Genomic DNA, 25,391 nt, shown 5'->3' on the forward strand with positions numbered 1-25,391 from the left:
TAGGCACTTGGATTGGTGGTCTTTGGCCATGCACACCAGTGGTGGGTTTTCAAATCATATGTTATTTGTCGCATGCTTTCGTAAACAACAGGTGTAGACTAACAGTGAAATTCTTACTTACAGGTCCTTTTCCAACAATGCAGAGTTAAAGATAAAGATACATTTTTTTATAAAATAGAAATAGTGAATAAATGTGTGTGTGTGTGTGTGTGTGTGTGTGTGTGTGTGTGTGTGTGTGTGTGTGTGTGTGTGTGTGTGTGTGTGTGTGTGTGTGTGTGTGTGTGTGTGTGTGTGGGCGTCAGTGTAATTATGTGTGTGTGTTTGGGTAGAGTTCAATGTGTGTGCATAGAGTCAGTGCACAACACAAGAGTTCGTGCTTGTTCAGCAGTCTTATGGGTTGGGGGTAGAAGCTGTTCAGGGTCCTGTTGGTTCTAGACTTGGTGCACTGGTAATGCTTGCTGTACGGTAGCAAGAGAACAGTCTATGACTTGGCTGGAGTTTTTGAAAATTTTTAGGGCCGTCCTCTGACACCACCTGGCATAGAGGTCCTGAATGGCAGGGAGCTCGGCTCTAGTGATGTACTGGGCCGAACTCACTATCCTCTGTAGCGCCTTGTGGTCGGGTGCCTTGCAATTGCCGTACCAAATGGTGATGCAGCCAGTCAAGATGCTCTCAATGGTGCAGCTGTAGAACTGTTTAAGGGCATCTCTTTGGCTTGTTGGGCATCCTCTCATACTGTTATGAGGTTTTACTGGCTAGACGTCACTGCACCTTCATTGGCGCATACTGTCCTCAGTGTCGGGACCTCTGAGGGTTGATACGTTGAGACTACCTGGCATCGGAGCGCATGTTTGCAATACAGGAGTTGCCCATATCCCACATGTGAGACATCAAAACAAATCATTGAAAGAGAACTCAAGGTTACTTGCGTAACCCAGGTTGTCTGATATCATGAGTAAGACATCTCACTGCATTCCCTTACTCGCAAGAGTGTGAGGAAGTCAGTATGCTCAAGAATGACCAGAGGGCGGGCGAGTGGCTCCTTATAATGGGGGAAGGAGCTCAGTTCCTTTCCACTCGACCTATCTGACCAACAGATGTGTAATAAGTTCTTCGAGCTTCTGAGATTCTGGTGAATACCATATGTGAGATATTTCACTCTTAATATCAGAGAACCTGGGTTACGCAAGTAACCTTACATTTCAACACCCACTGTCATATCCATTCATCTCTTCCAACCCCATAGACCCCCCTTTTCCCACCCATTGCCATTCCATCTCCTCGGTTGTCATAGTTACAAACCACTCCCCCACGGCTGTACTGGTGAGAGTGTTCTTACATCGTAGGGTCGAAGAGGGAATTGAAACCTCTCTGGCCTTTCAGCTGTGAACAGCAACGGTGGTGAAGTCCCTCAAACAAACTGTAGAGTAGAAAATAAAACTTAACTTTGCCACCACCAGACCCCTAAGGACCCATCTCTTATCAACAAAGACCTAGGGAGAGAGGACTCTTATTGTGTAGAGCTCAGCTCCACCTGATAAAGTACAAAGGCCTGACTTGATCTGAATTTTACTGACAAGCATTCATTGGTTTGGAAATGTGTGCGCCCAAATCAAAACATACATGATAAAATAGTAGTGATCAAGTCTGATTGCATTGGCACAAAACTGATTCGCAAGCTGATTTCCTCCCTGTGCCTTCTATACAAAGTTTAATGTCAAGGCCTTTCAAAACTGTTAACTTAAATGAAAATGAATTAATGTATTTTCTGCAAGCATTTAAAAGAAGTCAAGTGTATTTTCTAATGTGCACACTTCTGGTGCTTTGCTGTGGTGCAGGCAGCCCTCCCCCACTTCCTCCATCTCTCTCTGAGCTGAGCTGTGGGTTGCTTAGACATGAAAATATCTCGCTATGAAGCCAGCAAGAACAATGTGGGTAACAAGTCGTTTTAGATATACCATAGTGAGCCTTTCTATAAAGGAGGTCAGGGCAAAGGGGAGGAGCTATGTTATGCTACTTTATAGCATAATCCAATCCATATAGTTTAATCTTACCTATGAGAATGCCTATATACAGTATAAACATATGTATATACTGCAAATACAGTATTTCCTGTTTCCAAGAAAAGGAAAAAGAAAGCTACTGAGAGTGACATACAGTATGTGTGAAGACTACAGTGCAGGAGTAGGCCTCACACAGGAAATAACATGTGTTTTTTTCCAACAGGTACTTCCTGAAATAGTATTATCAGACAGTTGCACAATACCAATGCAGGTAAAGTCACTGAGCAATGAATTAAAATAAATAATGCCATGTAGTGTGCTGGGGTATGTTGAGTTATTCTTTACATTTAGCATCACTACGTCAAGGGAAATATAGTATTCTTTCTAACAAATATGTATATCTACATATATTTCAGGATGTTGTGTATCCCTTGAAATAATCTGAATTAATGTAAACATAACAGTTTTGAAAACATAGGTTGTTCTGGCACAACTTACCCTGGGTATGGGGTAAATAGAGCATAGGAACAGGGTAAGTTGAGCCGCCTTTCTGCATTTAAGGCTACTAAGCCCATGAAACTGTCCTGTGAGATTATTGATATGTTTAGCAAGCTCCGACTCCATGTCATGAGAAAAGAGCGTGTGTGCCTCTATCTAGCCTCTCTTTCCAAACGGTACATGTTTGGTTTATTTTTTGTCATTGTACCTCTTCAGTGTCAATCGATCAATGTTTTCATCCCTTGCTGCTGCTTGAATGGACTTCTTCCCTCCTCTCACTTCCTTGGCTGCTCTTTCAAGAACCTCAAAGGGGGCAAGACCCCTGCTTGTTTGACATTTGTATACACAGGGCATGATTGTGTCTGCTCTGTAACAATAAAAATGCACTATCTTGAGTTCATCTGCATGACAAATTGCAAAAATACTATACATTTTATGCATAAAATTGACAATGTAATCATCATTTGTATGGGGTATAATGAGCCATTGGCCCAACTTGCCCCTGGCCAAACAGCACAATTTCCCCCAGAGTAACCATTTTTACTGTATTAGCCCACACAGCTACGAAGATGCACTTTCACGCAAGGTTTAGGATGTCATATTGTAGCTTACAGAGACCATAACAGATGTATGAAACAGTCTTTAAATGATCTACTTTGCTTCAGATACAAGCATCAGGAAAACTTTAACACAATAAATTCATTTGACTTTGTGAAAATCTTGCTTACCACTTTTTCCATGTGTTTTTTTCCTTCACAGACTGCATGAAATTATGACCTCTTCCTAAATATTTGGTCACATGATTAATTCTGTGTAGAGTTTTCTAGAAACAAGGGGGGGCTCAACTAACCCTTTGGCACGACTTATCCAACCTCCACTGGTAAAACCAATACACTTTTTCACCTGACTGATCTCATCTGATATTCTTGTAACTATAACTAAGTTATTTAAAATGAACTAATGTGATATTTCTGAAGAGACATATGCACACACTCATCATGAACACTATCGTAGTTTATCTCTCTCTTCCAATTGATTCTCATCATTGAAAGTTTTCGGTTTCTCTTTTCAATTTTGCAACTGTGTTATTGACAATATAAAGCAGTCTAGATTACAGATGAGAGCATGGTTTCAAAAGCCAATGGAAGAGAGAAAGAAGGAGATAAGAGGGGATTACCGTGGTTTTACACAAAAAGGAACATGAGGTTGTAAAATTATTGGGGTGATAGTAGATGGGATTAGGGGGCTAAAGTCCTGAGAGGGCCCTCAGTTTCCTAGTTGGTATATCAGTACGTTTACTTCATAAATTGTGTTTATGCACTAAAACCGTCTATTGACATGTATTGGCTCATTGACTTCCCTCCTTTGGCCTAATTTCCTACCAAGAAAGATGATCGAAGAAAGTTCTGAGGATAAAGTTGGATATGGGGCTGTGAGAGAATAGGTCTTAAATAACCAGGGTGGATTCTGGATTCAAAATGGTGTGATTTCAAAATCAACTAACACATGTAGAGTAGAGGATTATGTGTCTGTTGTGTGTTTCTTCGTATGCCTGATAGGCATTGTAAACTGCATCTGCAAGAGAGAAAGAGAGACGGAAGGAGAAAGAGCGAGACGGAAGGAGAAGGAGAGAACGCCTGTGACTGTTAGACCTCTTCCTGTGGTTTGTACCACGCGGGCGGAGAGGTTTAAAAAGGAGACAACTTCTTCTTCTTCATCCACTTCTTCCAGGGAGGGGAGAAGACACCGGGCACCTAGACCGCTGGACAAGCTCTTCACTTTTTGTAGAGACAAAGGAGTCTTCACTCAGGTACAGTATGAACATATTGTATTAGGTAAAAAATTATGTTATTTCGTGATGAGATGGAATAGAAATTGTCAAATTTAGGTAAGGAGAGATCATTCTAATGGGGGCCATTGTTACTAGTCCATTCACTCTCTACGACGCTAAAATGTCTGGATGTGTACAGCTGATCAATGTGTGGGGAAAAAATGTATATAGTAATAGTGTGAAATCTTCATTCATTCATTTAAAAAGAAGAAACCATACCAAATGTTCACTGTAAAACAGGAATGGGGATAAATTCGGGACATTTTGGAGTTTTGCATTGTCTTTAGATTTCAAGTGAATAGAAAGAAGTTTACTATAACCAACAATCATATTTGCTGTAACATTGTTAGGAGAATAATTTTTACATCACCTGTCTTCAGAGGAGAAAAAAGCGCACTCACGTAAGACAAAATGGCTTCCACCAGATAATGCCTCAATAGACTGATCTTAGCTGAGTACAATGGCGTTGTTATGTTGTCTGAACAGAACAATGCCATTGTACTGATCTAAGTTAGAGAAACTGACTCTGGGCACAGTTTGAGGGAAGGGGAGGTGTTGTCTTTTCCCCTTCATTTCTACTGCCTTTGATCAATGCTAAATCTCTTCGGCATTAAGAACCTGTGCATTTTATTCTCTCTCAAATATGTGAAACTAACTACATCATTCCTCATAACTATACAATTGTACATGACCATTACTCTATAGGAAGCTCTATATCAGTATTTTTTTTAAATCTATGACGCTTGTATGTTTCTGTAATTGAAATCTAAATATTTTATTTTATGACGTGTCTATGGCTGTAAGTTGTTACAGTATGTCTGATATTTGTTTCAAACATTGTTCCCCCCTGCTGCTGTTTTGGTTGGACCAGGTCTCTCTTGAAAAATGTAGTTTATCTCAATGAGAGTAACCTGGATAAATAAATTGGCACCAGTGTTGAGGCAGGTGCAGGAGAAGAAACGAAAGAAGCGGGAAAGGAAGACATTGGAGGAAGTACAGTGCAGTCATCCATAAAGTAGAAAGCACTACTAAACTCCTCACCACAGTGTAGTGTTTCCTACTTTATGGATGAGTGTACTGTTGGCTACGGTGACAAAGACATAGCAACCAAAATGGCGCCTGAAGAGAGAGACTGTTCACATACAGGAAATTAGAAAAAGAGGAACCCGCTTTTTTTCACATAGTGGTGGTGTGCACAACTCAGAGTGTCACCCCCTACAGTTCACATGGGCTGTGCACCCACCCAACACTGAACAAAGCTGGAAATACCTCATGCTTCTCCTTAAAAAAATGTGAGGCTCTGAATGCGTTTCATATTACAATTCTGAACATTAAATGTTTTAAATTTCTCAAACTGTATAAATAGACTAATTTCCATTGAACTGTAAATGGTCTGGTCCTTTAAAGAGGTCTTATCATTCTATGCTTTAGAAATGTATGATGCATATAGATAAGTCTGTATTGGTAAGGGAATTGCAAAATTTGTGCTCAATAAAGAATGAAATAAAATGTGATATTTTTGGTATTTTCTATAACTCTACTTTCATTTGCATTTTTAACACCAAGTCAAAATCAAAATTCACATAATAATCCACAGCACAACTGCTTTTTATGTGAAAATATACTTTATTCCTGTAAAAAGATCCATATTGAAAGAAATCGCCACCATTTCAAGTCAACAAGTCCTCTGTGCACTACTTCTGAGTTATTGTTCCTCAATCAACAACACTGCCTCCACATGCAAAAAGACATCTGAAAAACATTATTAACAAAATCAAAACAAAAACATATTTACAGGTGAGCTTTTCCAAAATGGGTAATACAAACCTTAAGATACAAAAGGTAAATCTTCCCCTTGTTTTCAAAAGAAAGCATACATACAGGTCAGGAAAGACAAAAAAAGTTCCATTCTCTGTTTGAAAATATGATCATACCTTATAGTCCAAAGCCCCATAGTGCCTCACTTACAGTAACATACAGCTAGCTGTAAATTATAATACACATACACACATAGACTCCTGAAATTCCATAATACTCCACACTTGGCTTCCACTGCATCAATAATCAATCAGATGACTAAAATATTGCAAACATAACGCCAAGTAACGTTAGACCTATACAGAAATATGACAATAATAAATAAGGCCAAATATGGGTATAACATCATTATTATGCATGCAATCAATAAAGTAGTGTAAACAACATATTAAGACTAAACAGGTCTTGTAAGGCTAAATATTATATCAACTATATCAAAATGCTTGCTAAGGGTTAAGGTCCTATTTAGATAGCAGAGCAGGGTAGATGTAGCCTATGTGGAGACATGGGCAGTAGTAGTACGCTCCTAAAGCTTGCAATAACAATGAATGCTACTTGCTTTCTGACTACAGATTAGAGCAGGTAGGTAGGGGAACATTGGTCCATTAAAGGCTGTGAAGGAATACAAATATCCACTGTAAATGTTCAGCCACTTTAAAGTACAACCCGACATGTACAGTACAGTACTGACACCTTATCATCTCTGCTTTCTTACCAGGATTATTCAAGGCCAGCTTAAAAGTGGCGCAACCGATGTTTCCTCATTTTCTGCTATTCGTTATTGTCCCTTTTAATTTGTAACACTGATAGAACTATACAATTAAAATTATAAATAAATAAAACTCAAAACATTCATAACATCAAAGAAACCAGATTTGCCTCCTCCAACGTCTGGAGTCAGGTGTCGCCAAGCAATGTTCAGAATGTTGCAGATAAAACTGTGGCCTATAGAACAGACATGCCTCACATAGGCTGTTATTAGGTATAACATACATCTGTTCTATGCGGTATATTTCTAGCTATTTCACCCCAATGAACACACCCCTGGTGTTTCATGCTTGGTATCTACTCGTTATAGTAACGGATAAAGCACCTAATGTTTTGGCAAGAATCTCCCTCTACGGTTCAACAGACACATTTTAGTGAGCCGAGGTGGCTCAACCGAGCAGAGCTGAGTGACTAAAACTAGTTGAACCTGAGAAATTATTAACATTTAACACCAGCCCTGTATTCAACCCAACAAACAAATAAAACCAACTTATTACATTTACTAACTTCGCCTGTCATTTGGACACCTTCAGAAAACTATTACTGCATATTATACTGGATGGAGCAGCTGGATCAAACAATGCAGTTACAGTGCATGAGTCGGGTTGTTAACCATGGTAGAATAAAATAAACACTTCCAAATGTTTTAGTGTTCATTGTCCTTACAACACTCCTAAAATGGAGGAAAATAAACATCTAAATCGAAAGAATAAGGACAGACTCAAGACAGACCCTGGACTAAGACACTATACTATGACAGTACAGTGACAGGAAATTACCCCATACACGCCCAGACATGCACACACACACACACACACACACACACACACACACACACACACACACACACACACACACACACACACACACACACACACACACACACACACACACACACGTCATGAGTATGAGGTCTGTGCGCCAACATTAGACAGAAAGGCATAGATAGGTTTCAGTCTCGCCACCGTCAGTCTCGCTTTGTCTACACACTTCAGGAGGCCATAAGACCCATCGTTCCTCACACTAAAAACACAATTTACCAAACATACTCAACTTCAACACAAAGATCTAAAATAAATTACTTTATGGTTGTCAATCGTAATGAAATGGACGGAGTTGTTGTTAAAGGGACAACTTCCATTCAGCTATACTGTAGTGAGCTCATAATGAGTGAAAGTGTACAATTAGCGTTAAAAAGAATCCTAGTTAGTTACAATACTTTTGATATGAGACAGAGAGGGACTCACTGACCAAACTGATGTTTAAAATACATCTATGTAGAATAGATTCCAGATCGATCTGAAAAGTGACGGATGAGAAACAACAGCCAACAGATAAAGAGATGCTCTCTTCCATCCTCAGTTTAACTGACAGAGTTGGACCACGGACAGAGTTGGACCACAGACAGAGTTGGACCACGGATAGAGTTGGACCATAGAAAAGCTAACGATGGGGAGTCTAGAGTCTAGAGCAGCATTTGAACGTCACCTCTGCATCTGTATCTGATCAACTCAAAGCAAATCCAATCCTTCCAGAGATTACTTCCAGATTAACATCAAGTACAAACCCTCACAGAGTGGAGTGGACTACTAATGGTTAACACGTATTAGGTAATTGGTGGGTATTTAGAGGCAGCCTGTAAGCACAGCACAGGTTAGGAGTTTAAATAGTTCAACATGCTCATTAGCATGCTGTCAGTGATGCTGCCATGTTTTATATATGACAATCTCTGCGTTTGAAATGGCACCCTATTCCCAAAGTAGTGCACAATAAAGGGAATAGGGTGCCATTTCGGATACAGACAAAATATTCTCCACATATAGAGCTCGCCAGCTTGTAGTCGTAAAAAAACGGAAATTAGTTACCTTTGGTTTGTTCAACCATTCCTATGCGGAAAATGAATGGGGAAAGAACAGGGTTTTGGGATACATAAACGCCGAAAATAAGGTCTGAGGTTAACACAAGCTTAGGAGATCTTATACTTTCTGTTCTATGAGTTAATATCAGTCAGTTAACATAACCTTTATGAATTATGAAGCCTTTATGTGCTTTTTTTCCTAACATAAATGCTTCAAAGTTCTTAAAAAGTGACGTTAGCTGATGAAGATCATCTCATAAAAAACGTATTAGATCTCCTAAGCCTGTGTTTACCACAGATCCTATTTTCGACATTTATCCTAAAACCCTACAAAAATGTCATTTAAAAACAATAATCTCTTCATAGGCTTTGTCCTACGCACCATAGTGGAGTTAGTGCCTTAAACAAAAATCCATTGCTATTGATCGCTATTGATAGCTGGTTTAGTAGTATTATCAAGAAAGCCCATTGAAGCTGTATATTTAGCTGTATAATATCGGCCAAGGACAAGTTAGTGTATCTGTAGTTACAGAACACTCCAACTAAATTAACAAAGACTAAGACAACGAAGACTGATAACAAACATGTAAAAGTGCTTTCAATAAGGGGGGAGGGGTAAATGTCCCAAGTTTCAATCCTTCTTGCTGGATCCAAGCTTTTTGAAAAGCTTCTTCCCTTTGGAGAAGAAGCCTTTCTTTTTCTTGCCTGGTGGGGAGACATCCGTCTGGTCTGTTTGTGAGGGGTTTTCTGGTGGAACGTGGGGTGGAGAGGTGCTGATTCTGGGGGCGGCTTGTCTTGGGGCTGGGTTGGGGTAGTATGCGCCTGGGCCAGGGTCCATGGAGGAGGGGTCTATCATGGCTGCTGCTGCAGATGGATTCAGGTCTAGGTAGTGGAGGTGTGTGTAGACTGGGCCAGTCACCCCTGTCTGTAGGGGTGAATGTGGAACCTCCTCTGGTGTTGTCTGCTCCATGGAGGTGTTCGGGCTCACCTTGGGGAAGGAAACCATGCAAACAGAGTATAAGAAAAGAAAACTTTCTGATCATTTGTTTCTTTATTGTTATCAGTATTTTACTGAATCTGTCTATCCAAATAAAACTGTTAAGTAACATACTATCAACAACAATCCTACTAAGAGTCAGTAACGTACATTGTACATTAACTAACATCAACACGTAACAGAGAGAACATTTTACTCTCTAAAGCTAAACGTGTTAAAGATCAGGGAGTCTAAAAATAATCATGGAAGCCAAGGGCTACAGGAGAACGGTTGGGTAGGGAATGGATAAGCGGAGAATACCCAGTTGTTCAGAAATCTCAACCCATCAACACACCACCCTGGGCCTGATCTCATGAACATGGGGACCCAAAAGACAGGACACTACACATACTAGTACTGGTACGGTAGGAAGGATAATGATAAAGAGTAGCACAAGGTGGAGGGAGTAGGGTACACTAGTTACAAGCACTCTGCTGGGAGGGTGTTCCCGCCCCAGAGACACTTACGCTCAAGTCTTAAAGTGCACAGTTCGTTTTTGCTTCTGCAAAAGGCCATGCAGGAAACAGAAGGACAAAAGAAATGCAAAAACAGAACGGAAATTATAGAGACAACCAAAAAAAGACAAATGCATACAACGACTAAAAAAAGCATAGATATGAAAACAAAATGAAAAGGGAATATTTTGGAAAATGGTCGATAATAAGTGCATAGAAAGATCGGCAGTCTTCTGCAACATCAAATGCTGTGTGGGGGATCCACCTTCACAAAAGCAATTTCAATTTTTCATGCTTCTATTTGTGCTTTGAGAAGCAACGGGCTAGAAACGTTTTGGCAATTAGGCCATCATCAGTGTTTGGCCACAAAGCAGTTGGTGATGTACTGTACACATGTATCCACAGTGTCATAGGCGTAACCCGTACACAGACGCACCTGTAATTCTTTCCTGGGCTCTGCTAGAGGTGGAGGCTGAGGGTCAGGTGGTGGGGCTTTCCGAGGAGCCTCTGGGATAGCCTGCAGGAAGTTAGATGGGACCAGGCCTTTGTGTCCGTTCAGGTCGCCCTGGAAACACCCGCATACACATTAGACACCCACATCAATCAAAAAAGACAGTCTGCTAGCCTGTCTGTTCAGCAACTACAACTGTATTACTACTACAAGAACAACTAATGTTACTATTATCTAATCCAAAATCTTCCCTTGTCATTCAAATGGTCATGCCTTTAAAAGTGTTGAAACGGTATCAAAAAGAGAGTGCTTACAATCTTCTCAGCGTTTTTGTTTAAATGAGAGATAGCTGCATTGTTCTCTTTGGAAAAGGTGTATGCTTGTACACTTACATAGAAGAAGCCGTCATCGTCCATGTCACCAAACACATAAATGACGTCCCCGGCACTGAAGGTCAGCTCAGCCTGCAGAGGGTGATAGAGAAGACCAGATTCAACAGACGATGCATTATACATATATGCATCGTCCAACATATATCTCTGTTTTGATTTTCTTTTGAAGAAGTCTCTTTCCCATTGTCCGGCTGCTGCTGTGACTGAGTATTGAGTGAAAGGGATGAGTACTGTCCAATTATCCTCCCTGCCGTCTTGATCAAGCGCTGAAGCTTGATTTGGTCTTGCACTCGCATGTTTCCAAACATGCATTTCATACCAAAGGACAGTACACTCCGCATAACAGAGTTCTAGAACATTTGTAAGATATGGCGGTCGACATTAAAATGGTAAAGTTTGCGTAAAAAAAACATTCTCTGTTGCAATTTCTTCATCTTTTCAAAAGCACAGTCATTGTGGTCACTCTATCGACTGATTCCCCATTGATCTTCGTAGGGGGTAGTGGAGTTTTTTCCTTCTGATTTAGTTTTTTTAACATTTATTTCAAGAAAGCGTACCATTGGATGAATTCTGCCATTTCCCTGTCAAAACCTTGAAGAGAGGCTTGGTCTGGGTAGAGAAAACCCGTAACAGCGGTGTCATCTGCAAATTTAAAGTATTTGTGACCCGATTTAGGAAACGACTTCACAGGAGGGCTGTTTGAATGTAATTTATATTTATTTTATTTATTTTTCATTGGCATAAATGCCTTCTCGAACATGTTTACTTTCATGTGCCTTAATATCAAACTTGTATGCCATCTGTAAATACGAATAAAATTGTTAAATTACGAGCCTAGTTGGTTTAGCCACAGAAAAAGCGAGCAACATTCCTACTAGCCATGATTGGCTGAGATAATGAGTGGGCTGGACATGCAGAGAGATGTGTTTGGATTGGTCTGCCATATAGCATGCGTCTGTCTATTGGAGCTGGTCAGTATGTCTAGGTAATCGTGTCAGACGCTGCTTTTTAAAAAAATGTAGCGCGTAGTAAAATGCATAAACCTATTGTCAAGTTAAAGTGTACTGTTAGCTAGCTAACATTATGTGTATGCTCTCCACTTTCTGGAGGACCGAGTTTTGAAATCAGTGGAATTCAAGTATGATAGCTAAGGAGATGGAGAACACACCAGTCTGGATTACATTGTCAAACGAAGGGCAACCAGGCATGGAATCAGACAGGAGACGCTTCCAACCATGATGTATACTGGTAAGATTTTCAGATATTACACATTTCTAATTTTGACAGAAAGTGGTTTCATTTCAAGTGTACTGTTAGCTAGCTAATTTTAGCTGGCTGGGTCGCTAGCTAACGTTGTGTATGATCTTACTCTTCGTATCTCAGACACATTTGCTTGACTAGTTAAAGTCATAGAACCTGGTTGGTTAGCTACCTGCAGATTCATGCAGGGTAGTAACATCATGATTTGTGATTATGGTCCATTGTTTAGCTAGCTACATGTCTTAGCAAAAGACTCCATGCAAGTATGCATTTCAATAGAATGTCACTGCAACTGTTGATAGACGAACTAGCTAGTAAATTCGCTCTAGCTATCTAACTTACTCCGATTTCAGACCACAGGTAAGATAGTCTAGCTAGCTACATTTTCAGATATTACACGTTTCAGATTTTGACAGAAAGTGGTATCATTTCAAGTGTACTGTTAGCTAGTTAACAATAGCTGGCTGGGTTGCTAGCTAACATTATGTGTATGCTCTTATTCTTCGTATCTCAGACAAATTTGCTTGACTAGTTATAGCCATAGAACCTGTTTGGTTAGCCACCTGCAGATTCATGCAGGGCAGTAATGTCATGAGTTGTGATTATGGTCCATTGTTTAGCTAGCTAGCTACATGTCTTATCCAAAGACTCCACTCTAATTTTTACAAAGTATTTTCATTTCAAGTTAGCGTACTGTTAGCTAGCTAGCTAACATTATGTCTTGCGCTGGTATTAATTGTTTACCTAGCTAGCTATCTAGCAACATTTCTTAACAAAAGACTCTCGTCTTAGTGTGCCAGAGCACAGAATAACTGATACATTTTCGAATGCTCAACACCTGTTGAATATGTCCGGTGTCAGTAAACATCGGCAATAAAGCGTAATTAAATTGTTGCCAGCAGCACCGTTACAGTCACCAATGCTCTGGATAACATGAAATCTGCTTAACCAAATGGTCAGAGTGGGGTGTTCTCTCATTATGTGTCTGGAAGTAGCTAGCCAATGTTAGCCAGTTAGCTTGGGTGCTTGACTGTCATTGTGAGGTCATAGCTTTCGGAACAACACTACTTATTGGCCAGAGTGTCCAGTGTGCGCTCTGAATTTACGAATGGACAATCTGACAGCACAGTTGCAGTCACCAACGTTCTGGATAACATAACAGCTTAACCAGCTCTGCTAGGGCAAGTAATGTTCAGTGAGCTGTTCTCGCTCTCTTAGATGTCTGGAAGTAGCTGGCAAGTTAGTACAGCACGCATGGATCAACCCTTAAAGAGATGGGTGGGGCTAAGGCTTAAGAGGGTGTGAACAATGCTGAATGGGTGTAGACAAAAAATGGCTCTCCAATAGTAATACCAAAAGATTGAGACAGTTTTCCCAAACGTGAGTTTACAAGTTGATCAACTTTCAAAGCAGAATTACTTTCCCATTGCTTCCACAAATGCAGTGTATTATATACCATTTTGTAGCTCTGAGTTACTAATTTTATCCAATGTAAAAAAACAGAAATTCAAATGTTGCTACATAAGACCGAATCCAGGTGGTGAGTCACATTTGTGGGCTGAGTTAGAGGCTTGACAATCATTTGTGTACAGTGTGTACAGTATTGGTGAAAGTACGCAACCTCGAGGGGCTTCTGCATTAACCATTCTAGATGTAGAGATGGCGGAGTTTAACTTCACTTGTTGAGTACAGTTCACAAGGAAACTATTAATCCACTTGATCAGTAGAGAGTTGACACCCAAATCCACCAGTAGGTGTGGTTGGATGGTGTTAAACGCGCAACTGAAGTCAATGAATAACATTTTCTCTAGGCTATTTGCCTTTTCGTAATGTTTGTAGATATTGTTCAACATGACCAGTAACGCATCATCAACACCCCTGGAGACACGGTAGGCAAATTGTTTTGGATCTAATTGGGATGAGAGAGAGAATTTGTTTTTTCAAAAAATGTCATAGGTCAAGATGTCAAGGCTAAATCGTTATTTTCTTTTGGCATGTTGTTTTTAGCTACTGGGACAATCAGCAACTTCTTCTATAAGTCTGGAATTATCCCACTGTCCAGTGACAGCTGGAACAGCTTCTGGAACGGTAATGCGAGCTGGTCTGCGCATGCCTGAAGTGCCTTGTTGCTAACGCCGTCTCGACCATATGATTTTCGTGGGTTGACATGTTGAAAGTATTGCTTGACGTCATTCACAGAGATCTGTAAATCAACAGCTGGTATGCTGTCTACATTGTCAAAGGACACTTTCCTCTGCGATGTAAAATCATACGTCAAACCTATAATAGAAACTTTTCAAATCATTTGCAAAAGTAAGATCATTTGATGGTCATACAATGTTATTGGTTTGTAGCCTGTGATGGTTTGTAGCCCTTGCCAGGCTTTCCTACTGTTCTTGAAAAGGTTTTCTAATTTGTCTTTGTAGGCTGCCTTGCACTTCTTGATTTTGCTTTTGAGTTGCCTCTGAAGATTTTTCCTTTCCCCTTTACTGCCACCTGATTTAAACACTTGTTTTTTCTGATTGAGGAGCTCTTTTAATTCCAGAGTTACCCACGATGTATTATTGTGGAACATGTTGACTTTCTTTTTGTGAATAACGAGATCCTCACAGAAACGAATGTACTCAGAGACAGTATCCGCTGCCTCTTCCAGGTCATCGACGCTGTCCATCAGGGCCACCCAGTCAGTGGACTCAAAACAGTCCTGCAGGGCTTCAGTAGCTTCATGAGTCCAGCTTTCAATCTCCACCTTTTTAGCCTTCTCTCACTGTAAACACGTTTGTAGACTGGGATGAGCTGAACCCCCAAGATTGGGTAGTGACTTGGAAAAATACGCACCTGGGATGTTACGATAACAGAAGTCCAGACAGGCTTCATTTTGAGTAGAACATGTAACATATTGCTGGTATGATGATGGTAAATGTTCAGATAGAATGCACATGTTACATTTTACCACAATTAGCTTTACTGCTTCAGGTGACTCTGTCTCAGCCTGGGATACAAGTTTATGGATCAAGCCATGGATCAAGTTGGCAGCTATTTGGGTGTCAATGGTTACAATAGCACTACAGTAGGCAGTACCCTCGTTAAGTTACAGTTTTAACAGTGGTCAAGTAGGCTACTGTGGCTATTTGATCATAATGTAGGCCAACCAGAGTGGCCTACCATCAAAAACAATGAAAAAAAAATGTATCCCATAACATTTAACATGTATCCCATAACATTTTAACATTAATAGCTGTTCTATTATTCAGCATACAGTAGCAGCCAATGTGTGGTGTTCAATGTAGGCCTACAATCCATGAGACTTGTTTATCTGTTTATCCACTTGTCCTTTCAGACAAGGTGACTGAACATTTTGTGTTGTTTGATGCAAGAAACCACTTTACAAAATAAAACACATCATTATTCCCATACCATTACTACAGAGAATCAGACAAATTATGCTACCCTCTGCCTATTGGCTACTTAGCTTATTCAAGCCTGTCTCAAAATACAACACTACCCCTTTAAGACAAAAAACAGCTCTTTACCTAACTTTTCAAAGATGGCTAGAAATGCACGTTTTGTGTTCTTGTAGGAAGCAATCACTCCCCCGTTGCAGGGGAGTGATCTATAACTGGGCTAATAACTCACTAACTAGCAAAGGATATGAACAAATGTGCACACGTTGCTACATGTAGCTCTCGCTTTGATCTCTAAACAAGCACATCCACTCACGACTGCTCATGCTATAAACACAGTCCAGTTCAAAGTGAATGGTACAGATCCATATATGGCAATGATCTGTTTGCATATAGGCCTACTGCAGCTCTGAATGGTTATGGCTCACTGGTCTGTAGAATACGGGCCTGAGTCGTGCCTGTCAATGCAATAGAATCCTACTCCAATGTGCTTTGCCTACAACAAAATATCTTGCATAGTTAGTTTTGCATAGTTCATTTTGTTTTGGTACTGTATGTTGCATTCAAAGTGGCTAATATTGCATTGAATCGATCACATTTCCCACAGTAAAAGGAAATGTTGATAGGTGTTAACAAACAGGGAAAACTCTAGAAAGTTGAGTGAAGTTCAATCTTCTGCTTCTCAGCATGAACTGATCTTTCTTCTGTACGGCAGTTCCGGGGGAACATTGCAAACAATAGAACATTATAGTTACAGCTTTCTTGTCAATTGAATCAGAAATGTGTACTTTGCTCTCTTTTAAAAATGTTACTATAACACAAGCCTTTTTTGTTACAGGGACGATCATGTATGTCGCTTACCTCAATGTCAGCGTTGGGAGAACTCTCTCGAGGGTCGTAGTCAAAGATGGCCTTCATCCTGCGAGGAATGGGACCTGCTGGGTTCGCCATGGCAACACCAGACTGGCTGGGATCTGTCGATCCAACACAGAAATACAGAGTCAAATTTCGGACCAGATTTTTTTTACAATTTCTGAGTGGCACACCATGTTCATTTCAACCTCCATGTCAGCATGCAGTTCATTGTAACTCAGAATCATGCAGTGCACAGCTAGCTTCACACCATCACAGGGAAAACCAAGATTAAAAGATTAACAATAGCAGTGGCTGGCTTTGATGATGATGTTTTTGGTCCATTTCCTTGCAGGTCACATAAGAGTCACGCCAGTTTAGCCTGTTTTCACTCGACAGTTAGTGAACTGTAAGTGCAAAACACGAAAAGACATGAGAGTTCATGTAGTGATGTCACTTAGAAAAGAAAATGAAACAGGGTTAGGAGGATAATGGAGATGGAGAAGAGGGAAATGCATTTAAGGAGATCATCATCATTATCACCAGGCAAGCAGACAATGTTTCCCCTAAGTTTTATTTCCAGCAGCGGTGGCAGAAGTAGCGAGGAGGAGGGGGTGAGGGGGGAAAATCAAGGACAGTTTAATTTAATTTTAATGACATCACCAGCCAAGTCTATATTAACCCCAAAAATGATTTAGCTAGTGTAACGTTACTGTATTTTAGCTAACAATTATTACAGTGCATTCGGAAAGTATTTCTGACCCCTTCACTTTTTCCACATTTTGTTACAGCCTTATTCTCAAATGGATTAAATCTTTCCCCCCCCCTCAATCTACATACAATATCCCATAATGACAAAGCAAAAACAGGTTATTACAAATGTTTGCAAATGTATAAAAAGAAAAAAAATGGAAATATCACATAAGTATTCAGACCCTTTACTCAGCACTTTGTTGAAGCACCTTTGGCAGCGATAACAGCCTCGAGTCTTCTTGGGTATGACGCTACAAGCTTGGCACACCTGTATTTGGGGAGTTTCTCACATTTTTCTCTGCAGATCCTCTCAATGTCTGTCAGGTTGGATGGGGAGCGTAGCTGCACAGCTATTTTCAGGTCTCCTCCAGAGATGTTCGATGGGGTTCAAGTTCCTCATGGTCAGAGTCCTTTAGGTGTCTTTTGGCAAACTCCTAGCGGGCTGTCATGTGCCTTTTACTGAGGACTGGCTTCCCTCTGGTCACTCTACCATAAAGGCCTGATTGGTGGAGTGCTGCAGAGATGGTTGTCCTTCTGGAAGGTTCTCCCATCTTCACAGAGGAACTCTGGAGCTCTGTCAGAATGACCAGCAGGGTTCTTGGTCACCTCCCTGACCAAGGCTCTTCTCCCCCGATTGCTTAGTTTGGCCTGGCGGCCAGCTCTAGCAAAGTATTGGTGGTTCCAAAATTCTTCCATTAAAGAATGATGGAGGCCACTGTGTTCTTGGGAACCTTCAATGCGGCAGAATTTTTTTGGTACCCTTCCCCAGAACTGTACATCGACACAATCCTGTTTCAAAGCTCTACGGATAATTCCTTCAACCTCATGGCTTGGTTTTTGCTCTGACATGCATTGTCAACTGTGGGACCTTATATAGACAGCTGTGTACCTTTCTAAATCATGTCAAATTAATTGAATTGACCACAGTCAAGTTGTAAAAATATCTCAAGGATGATCAATGGAAACAGGATGCACCTGAGCTCAATTTCGAGTCTCATAGCAAAGGGTTTGAATACTTATGTAAATAAGGTATCTGTTTTTTTATTTTTAATCAATTTGCAAACATTTCTAAAAACCTGAATGATGAGGATTATTTTTATTTCATCCATTTTAGAATAAGCCTGTAATGTAACAAAATGTGGGAAAAGTCAAGGGGTCTGAATACTTTCCGAATGCACTGTACATACATCTATTAACAGAGTTGGCTCCACTTCCAGGATTACAAGCTATCTAGCTAGTTACCTTGAAGGTTTTTCGGATGACCTGATGAGAATCTGAGGAAGATCTGTAACTTGTTGTCACTCTGATGTTGAAAGCTTGTCTCGGCAGAAATGTTAATTATTTGTATTATTCCTTATTGGGAGTGGCGGTACGCTAAATTAATATATGAGAAACACAGACAGTCCTTGGTGGCAGCAGGATAAGGCTAATATCTGCCTGATAGAATGATGCAGTAAGTCAGAGACAGATTTAGAGAGGTCACATGTTAATGATGTCATCAAGTGTAACGCATGGGTCGTTCCACGAAGTGAGTCCCTTTTGAGTCCCTTTGATATTGTAAGTAGAAATTGTGCACCAATATTGAATTTTAAAAGATGGTTATATATTAAATGAAGTGTCCTGTAATATAGACCACATGGAACATTCGATAAATCAGATATTTTATATGAATTAAGAATTTCATGTGCCAAATTCAGCCTTTTGACGTGCCCCTGGGCAGCCTCTGTTACTTCTAGGAATATTTTAACCCACTTAACCATAACATTTCTCCAAGTTTTCACAATCACTGTAAAGCTCTAGTTGTTTGGAGGCTATAGAAATGCTTTTATTAATGTCTACATTTGTATGACAAGCATTTTCCATTACAGACATCTTAATGCACACTTTTAAATTATATCAAATGAACTGAAAATAACAATTACAAAAAATATATATAAAAACAATATTATTCCATAAAATATATATTTTTTGGGGATGCATGATATATCGGTGAACATATCGGAATTGGCCGATATTAGCTGCCGATGTTAAAAACCGATGTCAAAGCTGCAATGTATACCTATATAATGTAGGTACATGACGTAATGACGGCACGTAAAATTTTGCGCTACACTTGCAACACAGCATTCCTAACCTAGCCCACAATGTCTGCTGTGTGGATCGAGCAGTCAACAAGTCGAGCAGTCATATGAAAGAGTAAGAAAATTTCAGCGAGACAACTCAAAGGCGAAATCCATTAAAGCCAAGATAATGGAATTCATTGCCTTTGACAATCAACCGTTCTCTGTCGTGGGTGATGTTGGCTTTTGCCGACTGGACGAGCACCGGTACACACTACCGAGTGCGCTATTTTTCAGATGTTGCCCTACCGGAGTTACACAGTAATAGCGTCACTGCTATTAGCTTCACAACATACATACTATGGAACGCCGTTTGGGTCTTTGTGTGTCCAAAAAGATACAGTAGCACTGTCAAAGCTGTACAAAAAAAGTCTGCAAACAAGCAAACACCGGCCACGAACGATGTGTTTACAATACCACGTTGGTATTAAAGCATAATTTGTTCGACAGCAACTTCTGGGGTACCTAGCTAGCACCAATACAACCAGCCTGAAAACAATGACCAGTAGAAACTCCAGTCATGTTCATTATTCTTAGCAATGATTTAGGAATCCTTGTAAGTATTAGCTAGGTTGCCACTTGTTGTTCTCCTACTGAAATTGAAATTCAGTTCATGAAAAAAAAATAGCTAGCCAGCTGTTGCCCAAAGCTAACATTATAAGCAGCCAGCTAGCTTCATCTGGCTAGTGAGGCTCGACCGGACCGTGTTATGTGCTGTGAAGCTAGCCACAATAAGGATTAGGCACAATAGTGGAATTTGCGGTTTGCCTTAAAAATAAATGTATGTCATTGCATCACGCAAATGAATACAAATATTTATTTTGAAGGCTAACCGCAAAGTCCACTATTGTGGCTAATCCTTATTGTGGCTAGCTTCACATGGATGGGTCCGACCACCATTAATCAAATAAGAACTGTCTTATAAATTAGGATTATTTTAGATGATGACACCTAGCTATGTAGTTAGCTAGCTAACTACCAAGTTCGCTAGCTAACTACAGCTACTGAAACAGATTGTCATTTTGCTATGTTTTTGGGGAAAAACAGTGTTTGCATCCATAAGCTAGCTAGGCACTACAGGTGCGCGAGAAAACTTTACCAGCATCATAGCATACGTATCGATGAATCGTTCTGACATATGAAATACGAGTGATAGTGTAATCAATGTTTAATAACTATGTAAAAAACGACTGAATGCGTTAAATTATTATGTGATGTGCAGTCATATTCAGATCCTGATTGGTCAACAAGCTTATTTGACACGTCAAATAGTGTTATTTTGACACGCAAAGACCCAAATGGCGTTCCATAGAAATCCTGGTTGAGAATGAAACGACTGAAGAAGTGAACAACAAACCAGCACAGCAAGTTAAGTGAAAGAAATAGGTTTTGATTATGTTTCACTGGTAATGGGGACATACGTAAATGCCAACAATTTTTTTGGGGGGGGGTCAGTGTGGTGTGTAACCTTTATTTAACTTGGCAAGTCAGTTAAGATCAAATTCTTATTTACAATGACGGCCTACCCCGGCCAAACCCGGAGGACGCTGGGCCAATTGTGCGCTGCCCTATGGGACTTCCAATCACAGCCGGATGTGATAGAGCCTGGATTCGAACCAGGGACTGTAGTGACACCTCTTGCACTGAGATGCAGTGCCTTAGACCGCTGCGTCCATGTGTGTGTGTTAACTATTTAACTGTACTAGAATGCTTAAGGCCCCTAAAATTTTAAATATCGGTTATCGGTATCGTTTTTTTTGGGGGGGGGCAAGGAAAATATCGGATATCGGTACTGGACAAAAATGTCATTTAGGTGTATCATTATATTTTTTTATTGAGTACTAATATTACTGCCCCACAACAACAAATAAATACTTAAATATACTGACCAAAAATAAAAACACAAGATGTAGCACTTTCTAAGTCAATTGAAATAAATTCATTAGGCCCTAATCTATGGATTTCACATGACTGGGAATACAGATCTGCATCTGTTGGTCACAGATACCTTTAAAAAAGGTAGGGGCGTAGATCAGAAAACCAGTCAGTATCTGCTGTGACCACCATTTGCCTCATCTCCTTCGCATAGTTGATCAGGCTGTTGATTGTGGCCTGTGGAATGTTGTCCCATACCTCTTCAATGGTTGTTTGAAATTGCTGGATATTGGCGGGAACTGGAACACACGGTCATAGAGCATCCCAAACATGCTCAATGGCTGACATGTCAGGTGAGTATGCAGGCCATGGAAGAACTGGGACATTTTCAGCTTCCAGGAATTGTGTACAGATGGGGCCGTGCATTATCATGCTGAAACATGAGGTGATGGTGGCACAACAATGGACCTTAGGATCTCATTACGGGATCACTGTGCATTCAAATTCCCATCGATAAAAGGCAATTGTGTTTGTTGTCCGTAGCTTATGCCTGCCCATACCATAACCCCATCATCACTATGGGGCACTCTGTTCACATCAGCAAACCGCTCCCCCACACGACGCCATACACGTGGTCTGCAGTTGTGAGGACGGTTGGAGGTACTGTCAAATTCTTTAAAACAACATTGGAGGCGGCTTATGGTAGAGAAATTAACATTCAATTCTCTGGCAACAGTTCTGGTGGACAATCCTGCAGTCATATACCAATTGCCAATTCTGGCATTGTGTTGTGTGACAAAACTGCACATTTTAGAGTGGCCTTTTGTTGTCTCCAGCACAAGGTCCACCTGTGTAATGATCATGCTGTTTAATCAGTCTCTTGATATGCCACACCAGTCAGGTGGATGGATTATCTTGGCAAAGGAGAATTGCTCACTAACAGCGTTGTAAACAAATTTGGGCAATTTCTGGGATATTTTATTTCAGCTCATGAAACATGGGACCAACAGTTTACATGTTGCATTTTTATTTTTGTTCATTGTACATAGAATTTTGTCCTTGAAACATTTTATTGAAATACTGTAGAATTCCATTAACTCCTATGGAGGACTGCTCCTTCTGGGGAGTGCTAATATAGCGGCCAGTGGCTTCAAGCTTCTCATTGGCCATTACATAGCATCAGCAATCCACGGTTTATACACATTATTGGTGTAGAAGCAGGTGAGCTGGTTCTACTCCTTTTGGACATTTCCTGGTGTTTTGGTCAAGCATAAGACATCAACCCTGTTACCCATAGATAGACAGGCGAGACATGTTATAACAACTTAAATTGTTTTGTGATTCCTGTTACACATAACAATATTCTATTCCCCCTGACGCAAGGCGATTTCTGGCTGATTTAAGATGAAAGATGATGGTCAACTATGTTACTTTATTTGACACTTACTATAGTAATGGGAAAACATGTTTTTAATTGAACATGTGCTCTTGATGGCAGAATGTAAACGTTTGGTGAAAAAGTTTTTTTGCACAAAGTTACACTACCCAAAAGGTACTCATTGCGTGGATCGACTCACATGCAAGGTATCAGGTGGAGGCTAGAGCAGTTAGAGAAAGGTTTAGAGAGGTCTCATAATGATGATGTCATGTGTATCTTGTCTAATACATGCAGTTTTCCAGTCGATGCTAGAGCGGGCGTCCCTTCATGCTTGTGAGGCAGAGAGAGAGAGAGCCAATGATGGATACATTACAAACCTTGACTGGAGGATTCTAAGCTATCCTCCCACATTGCAGTAGACTCAACTGGAAGAGTAGATAGGGACGGGAGTGGGGTAGGGTAGGGTGGGGAGAGAGAAGCAGGTTAAAGCATTTCACTCTGGTTGTAATTGGCTCTGACACACTCAGTAGTTCAATCAAACCAAAACGTAGAAACCAAAGCCAACCCTACAGAGAGCAGCCTGAGGCCAGATATGATATCAGACAGTCACACAGGAGTAGACAGAGGCACAGATAGATGGAGGAGATCAGAGGGGATGCTGAAGAATGGGACCGCACTAAAACTATGGCAACTCCTATATCCAAATGCTTTAACCATGCATATAAGTGCAAGTGCATTAATAAAAGTGTTAGGACAAATTTTCAGCAAAAAAAACGACCTACTACATCTCAGTCTATGGCAGATCATTATAATGTTCTGTATATTTAATACTGTGAATCCACAAATCCCCTCTGGTCAGTGAGCAAGAAGGAGTGTGATAGAGAGAGAAAAAAAAGGCAGACCAAAGGAAGAGTGGGCAAGAGGGAAGGAGAAAGGAGAGAGAGAAAGCCAGTCAGCAGCGACAGCGAGACACACCTTTCTTGGATCGTCTCGGTTTCGGCGGTGGGACAGGCCGACGCGGAAGCTGTGCATGTGAGCGAGTGCCTTTATGGAGTTTTAAAAAGGGAAACCAAATTTGAAACCATAAAGAAAAACACAGACAGACAGAGACACCAAATCGTGAAGAAGCAGACCAGACAAGAGACAGAATGAGTTTGAAGGCTGTAAAAAGCCATTTTAAAAACCAACCAACCAATAATAATAAAAAGCGAACAGAACACAGCAGGTGAGACCAAGTCGAAGTGAAAGGGTTAAAACATCTGCAGAGATCATTGTGGGGGAACGATAAGCAGGAAATAGAAGCACATTGTTTGTCAGCTTGATCTAGTTGGCAGGGTGGGTAATGACGTGTGTGGTTCCTGAGGGTGTGTGTGCGCCTGTGTGTGTGTTTGTGGGGGTCCAAAGCAATTAGCCCCCATAGCTTATTACACTAACTAAAGTGATTTGCATGACACAGAGTTGATGAAAAACTAAAAGAGAATTAGGCTTGGCAAAAGCTGAAGCTGGGATGATTATCCTAAAACAGTCAGTGACACAATCAAGTCTAAGTGAAGACAAACTACGAGAGCATACAGAGGGGTATCCTACGAATCAGGTTTGAGGAGATAGTGAGGTAACTTTGGTTAACACTGAGTTCAACTTGGGATAACCAGTCATATGAACGTGGCTAACTTTTTTGTCAGGTAAATTTCTATGGTAACGAATCCTTCAGAACTAACCTGCTCCGGGGCACGCTAACTCAGGGATAACTCTACTTATCCTGAATGAAGTATCTTAGCTGCCAGTTGAGGACCAATAAAATCAGATTCCCTCCCTCTCGCAAAGATTGCATTATCATCCCCTTCATTTGAGAAAGACGGATTAAAGATTTTTTTAATCAAATGTTTTTTTGTGTGTAAAAAAAATTGTAAAATGTTAAAATACCAAGTAATTTAGTAATGACAGAAAACATTTGAAACTTCACGCAGAGTAAAACTTTCGTATGACAAATACAATTATTATGATACAATTTAGAGGACGACCTATTAATCGGAATGGCCGATTAATTAGGGCCGATTTCAAGTTTTCATAACAATCGGTAATCGGCATTTTTGGACACCGATTATGGCCGATTACATTGCACGTCACGAGGCGATTGTGTGGCAGGCTGACTACCTGTTACGTGAGTGCAGCAAGGAGCCAAGGTAAGTTGCTAGCTAGCATATCTTAAACTTATCTTATAAAAAACAATAAATCTTAACATAATCACTGGTTAACTACACATGGTTGATGATATTACTAGTTTATCTAGCTTGTCCTGCGTTGCATATAATTGATGCGGTGCCTGTTAATTTCTCATCGAATCACAGCCTACTTCACCAAACAGGTGATGATTTAACAAGCGCATTCACGAAAAAAAGCACTTTCGTTGCACCAATGTGTACCTAACCATAAACATTAATGCCTTTCTTTAAAATCAATACACAAGTATATATTTTTAAACCTGCATATTTAGTTAATATTGCCTGCTAACATGAATTTCTTTTAACTAGGGAAATTGTGTCACTTCTCTTGCATTCTGTGCAAGCAGAGTCCGGGTATATGCAGCAGTTTGGGCCGCCTGGCTCGTTGCGAACTGTGTGAAGACCATTTCTTCCTAA

The 25,391-nt window shown here is 40.4% G+C and overlaps 1 protein-coding gene and 2 long non-coding RNA genes across 11 annotated transcripts in view; 1 reads left to right on the plus strand and 2 right to left on the minus strand.

Moving 5' to 3' along the window:
- Nucleotides 1-299: 299 nt before the first annotated feature.
- LOC123726144 (uncharacterized) lies at nt 300-3,504 on the minus strand. The gene is made up of 3 exons (XR_006758462.1): nt 3,230-3,504; nt 2,710-2,868; nt 300-1,420 (listed from the first exon to the last, which is right to left on the minus strand). It is a non-coding gene; the product is annotated as an uncharacterized lncRNA (long non-coding RNA).
- A 655-nt stretch (nt 3,505-4,159) lies between these two features.
- On the plus strand, nt 4,160-5,846 carry LOC123726230 (uncharacterized). The gene is made up of 2 exons (XR_006758595.1): nt 4,160-4,311; nt 5,204-5,846. It is a non-coding gene; the product is annotated as an uncharacterized lncRNA (long non-coding RNA).
- A 92-nt stretch (nt 5,847-5,938) lies between these two features.
- Nucleotides 5,939-25,391, minus strand: part of LOC106567401 (peripheral-type benzodiazepine receptor-associated protein 1) — a 196,607-nt gene continuing 177,154 nt past the window's right edge. For 6 of the 9 annotated variants that reach the window (XM_014136586.2, XM_014136590.2, XM_014136588.2 and 3 more), the window contains 6 exons: nt 23,728-23,796; nt 23,130-23,177; nt 16,636-16,748; nt 11,111-11,182; nt 10,704-10,832; nt 5,939-9,764 (listed from right to left, as the gene is read on the minus strand). In XM_014136586.2, coding sequence (XP_013992061.2) covers nt 9,408-9,764; nt 10,704-10,832; nt 11,111-11,182; nt 16,636-16,748; nt 23,130-23,177; nt 23,728-23,796 — 788 coding nt within the window. In that variant the 3' untranslated portion in view covers nt 5,939-9,407. Of the gene's footprint in view, nt 9,765-10,279; nt 10,315-10,703; nt 10,833-11,110; nt 11,183-16,635; nt 16,749-23,129; nt 23,178-23,727; nt 23,797-25,391 lie in introns of all 9 variants that reach the window. The other 3 variants (XM_014136593.2, XM_014136591.2, XM_014136592.2) reach the window with 3 other exon arrangements.

The sequence above is a fragment of the Salmo salar genome, chromosome ssa13 (genome assembly GCF_905237065.1).
Source record: "Salmo salar chromosome ssa13, Ssal_v3.1, whole genome shotgun sequence".
NCBI classification, from domain to species: domain Eukaryota; kingdom Metazoa; phylum Chordata; class Actinopteri; order Salmoniformes; family Salmonidae; genus Salmo; species Salmo salar.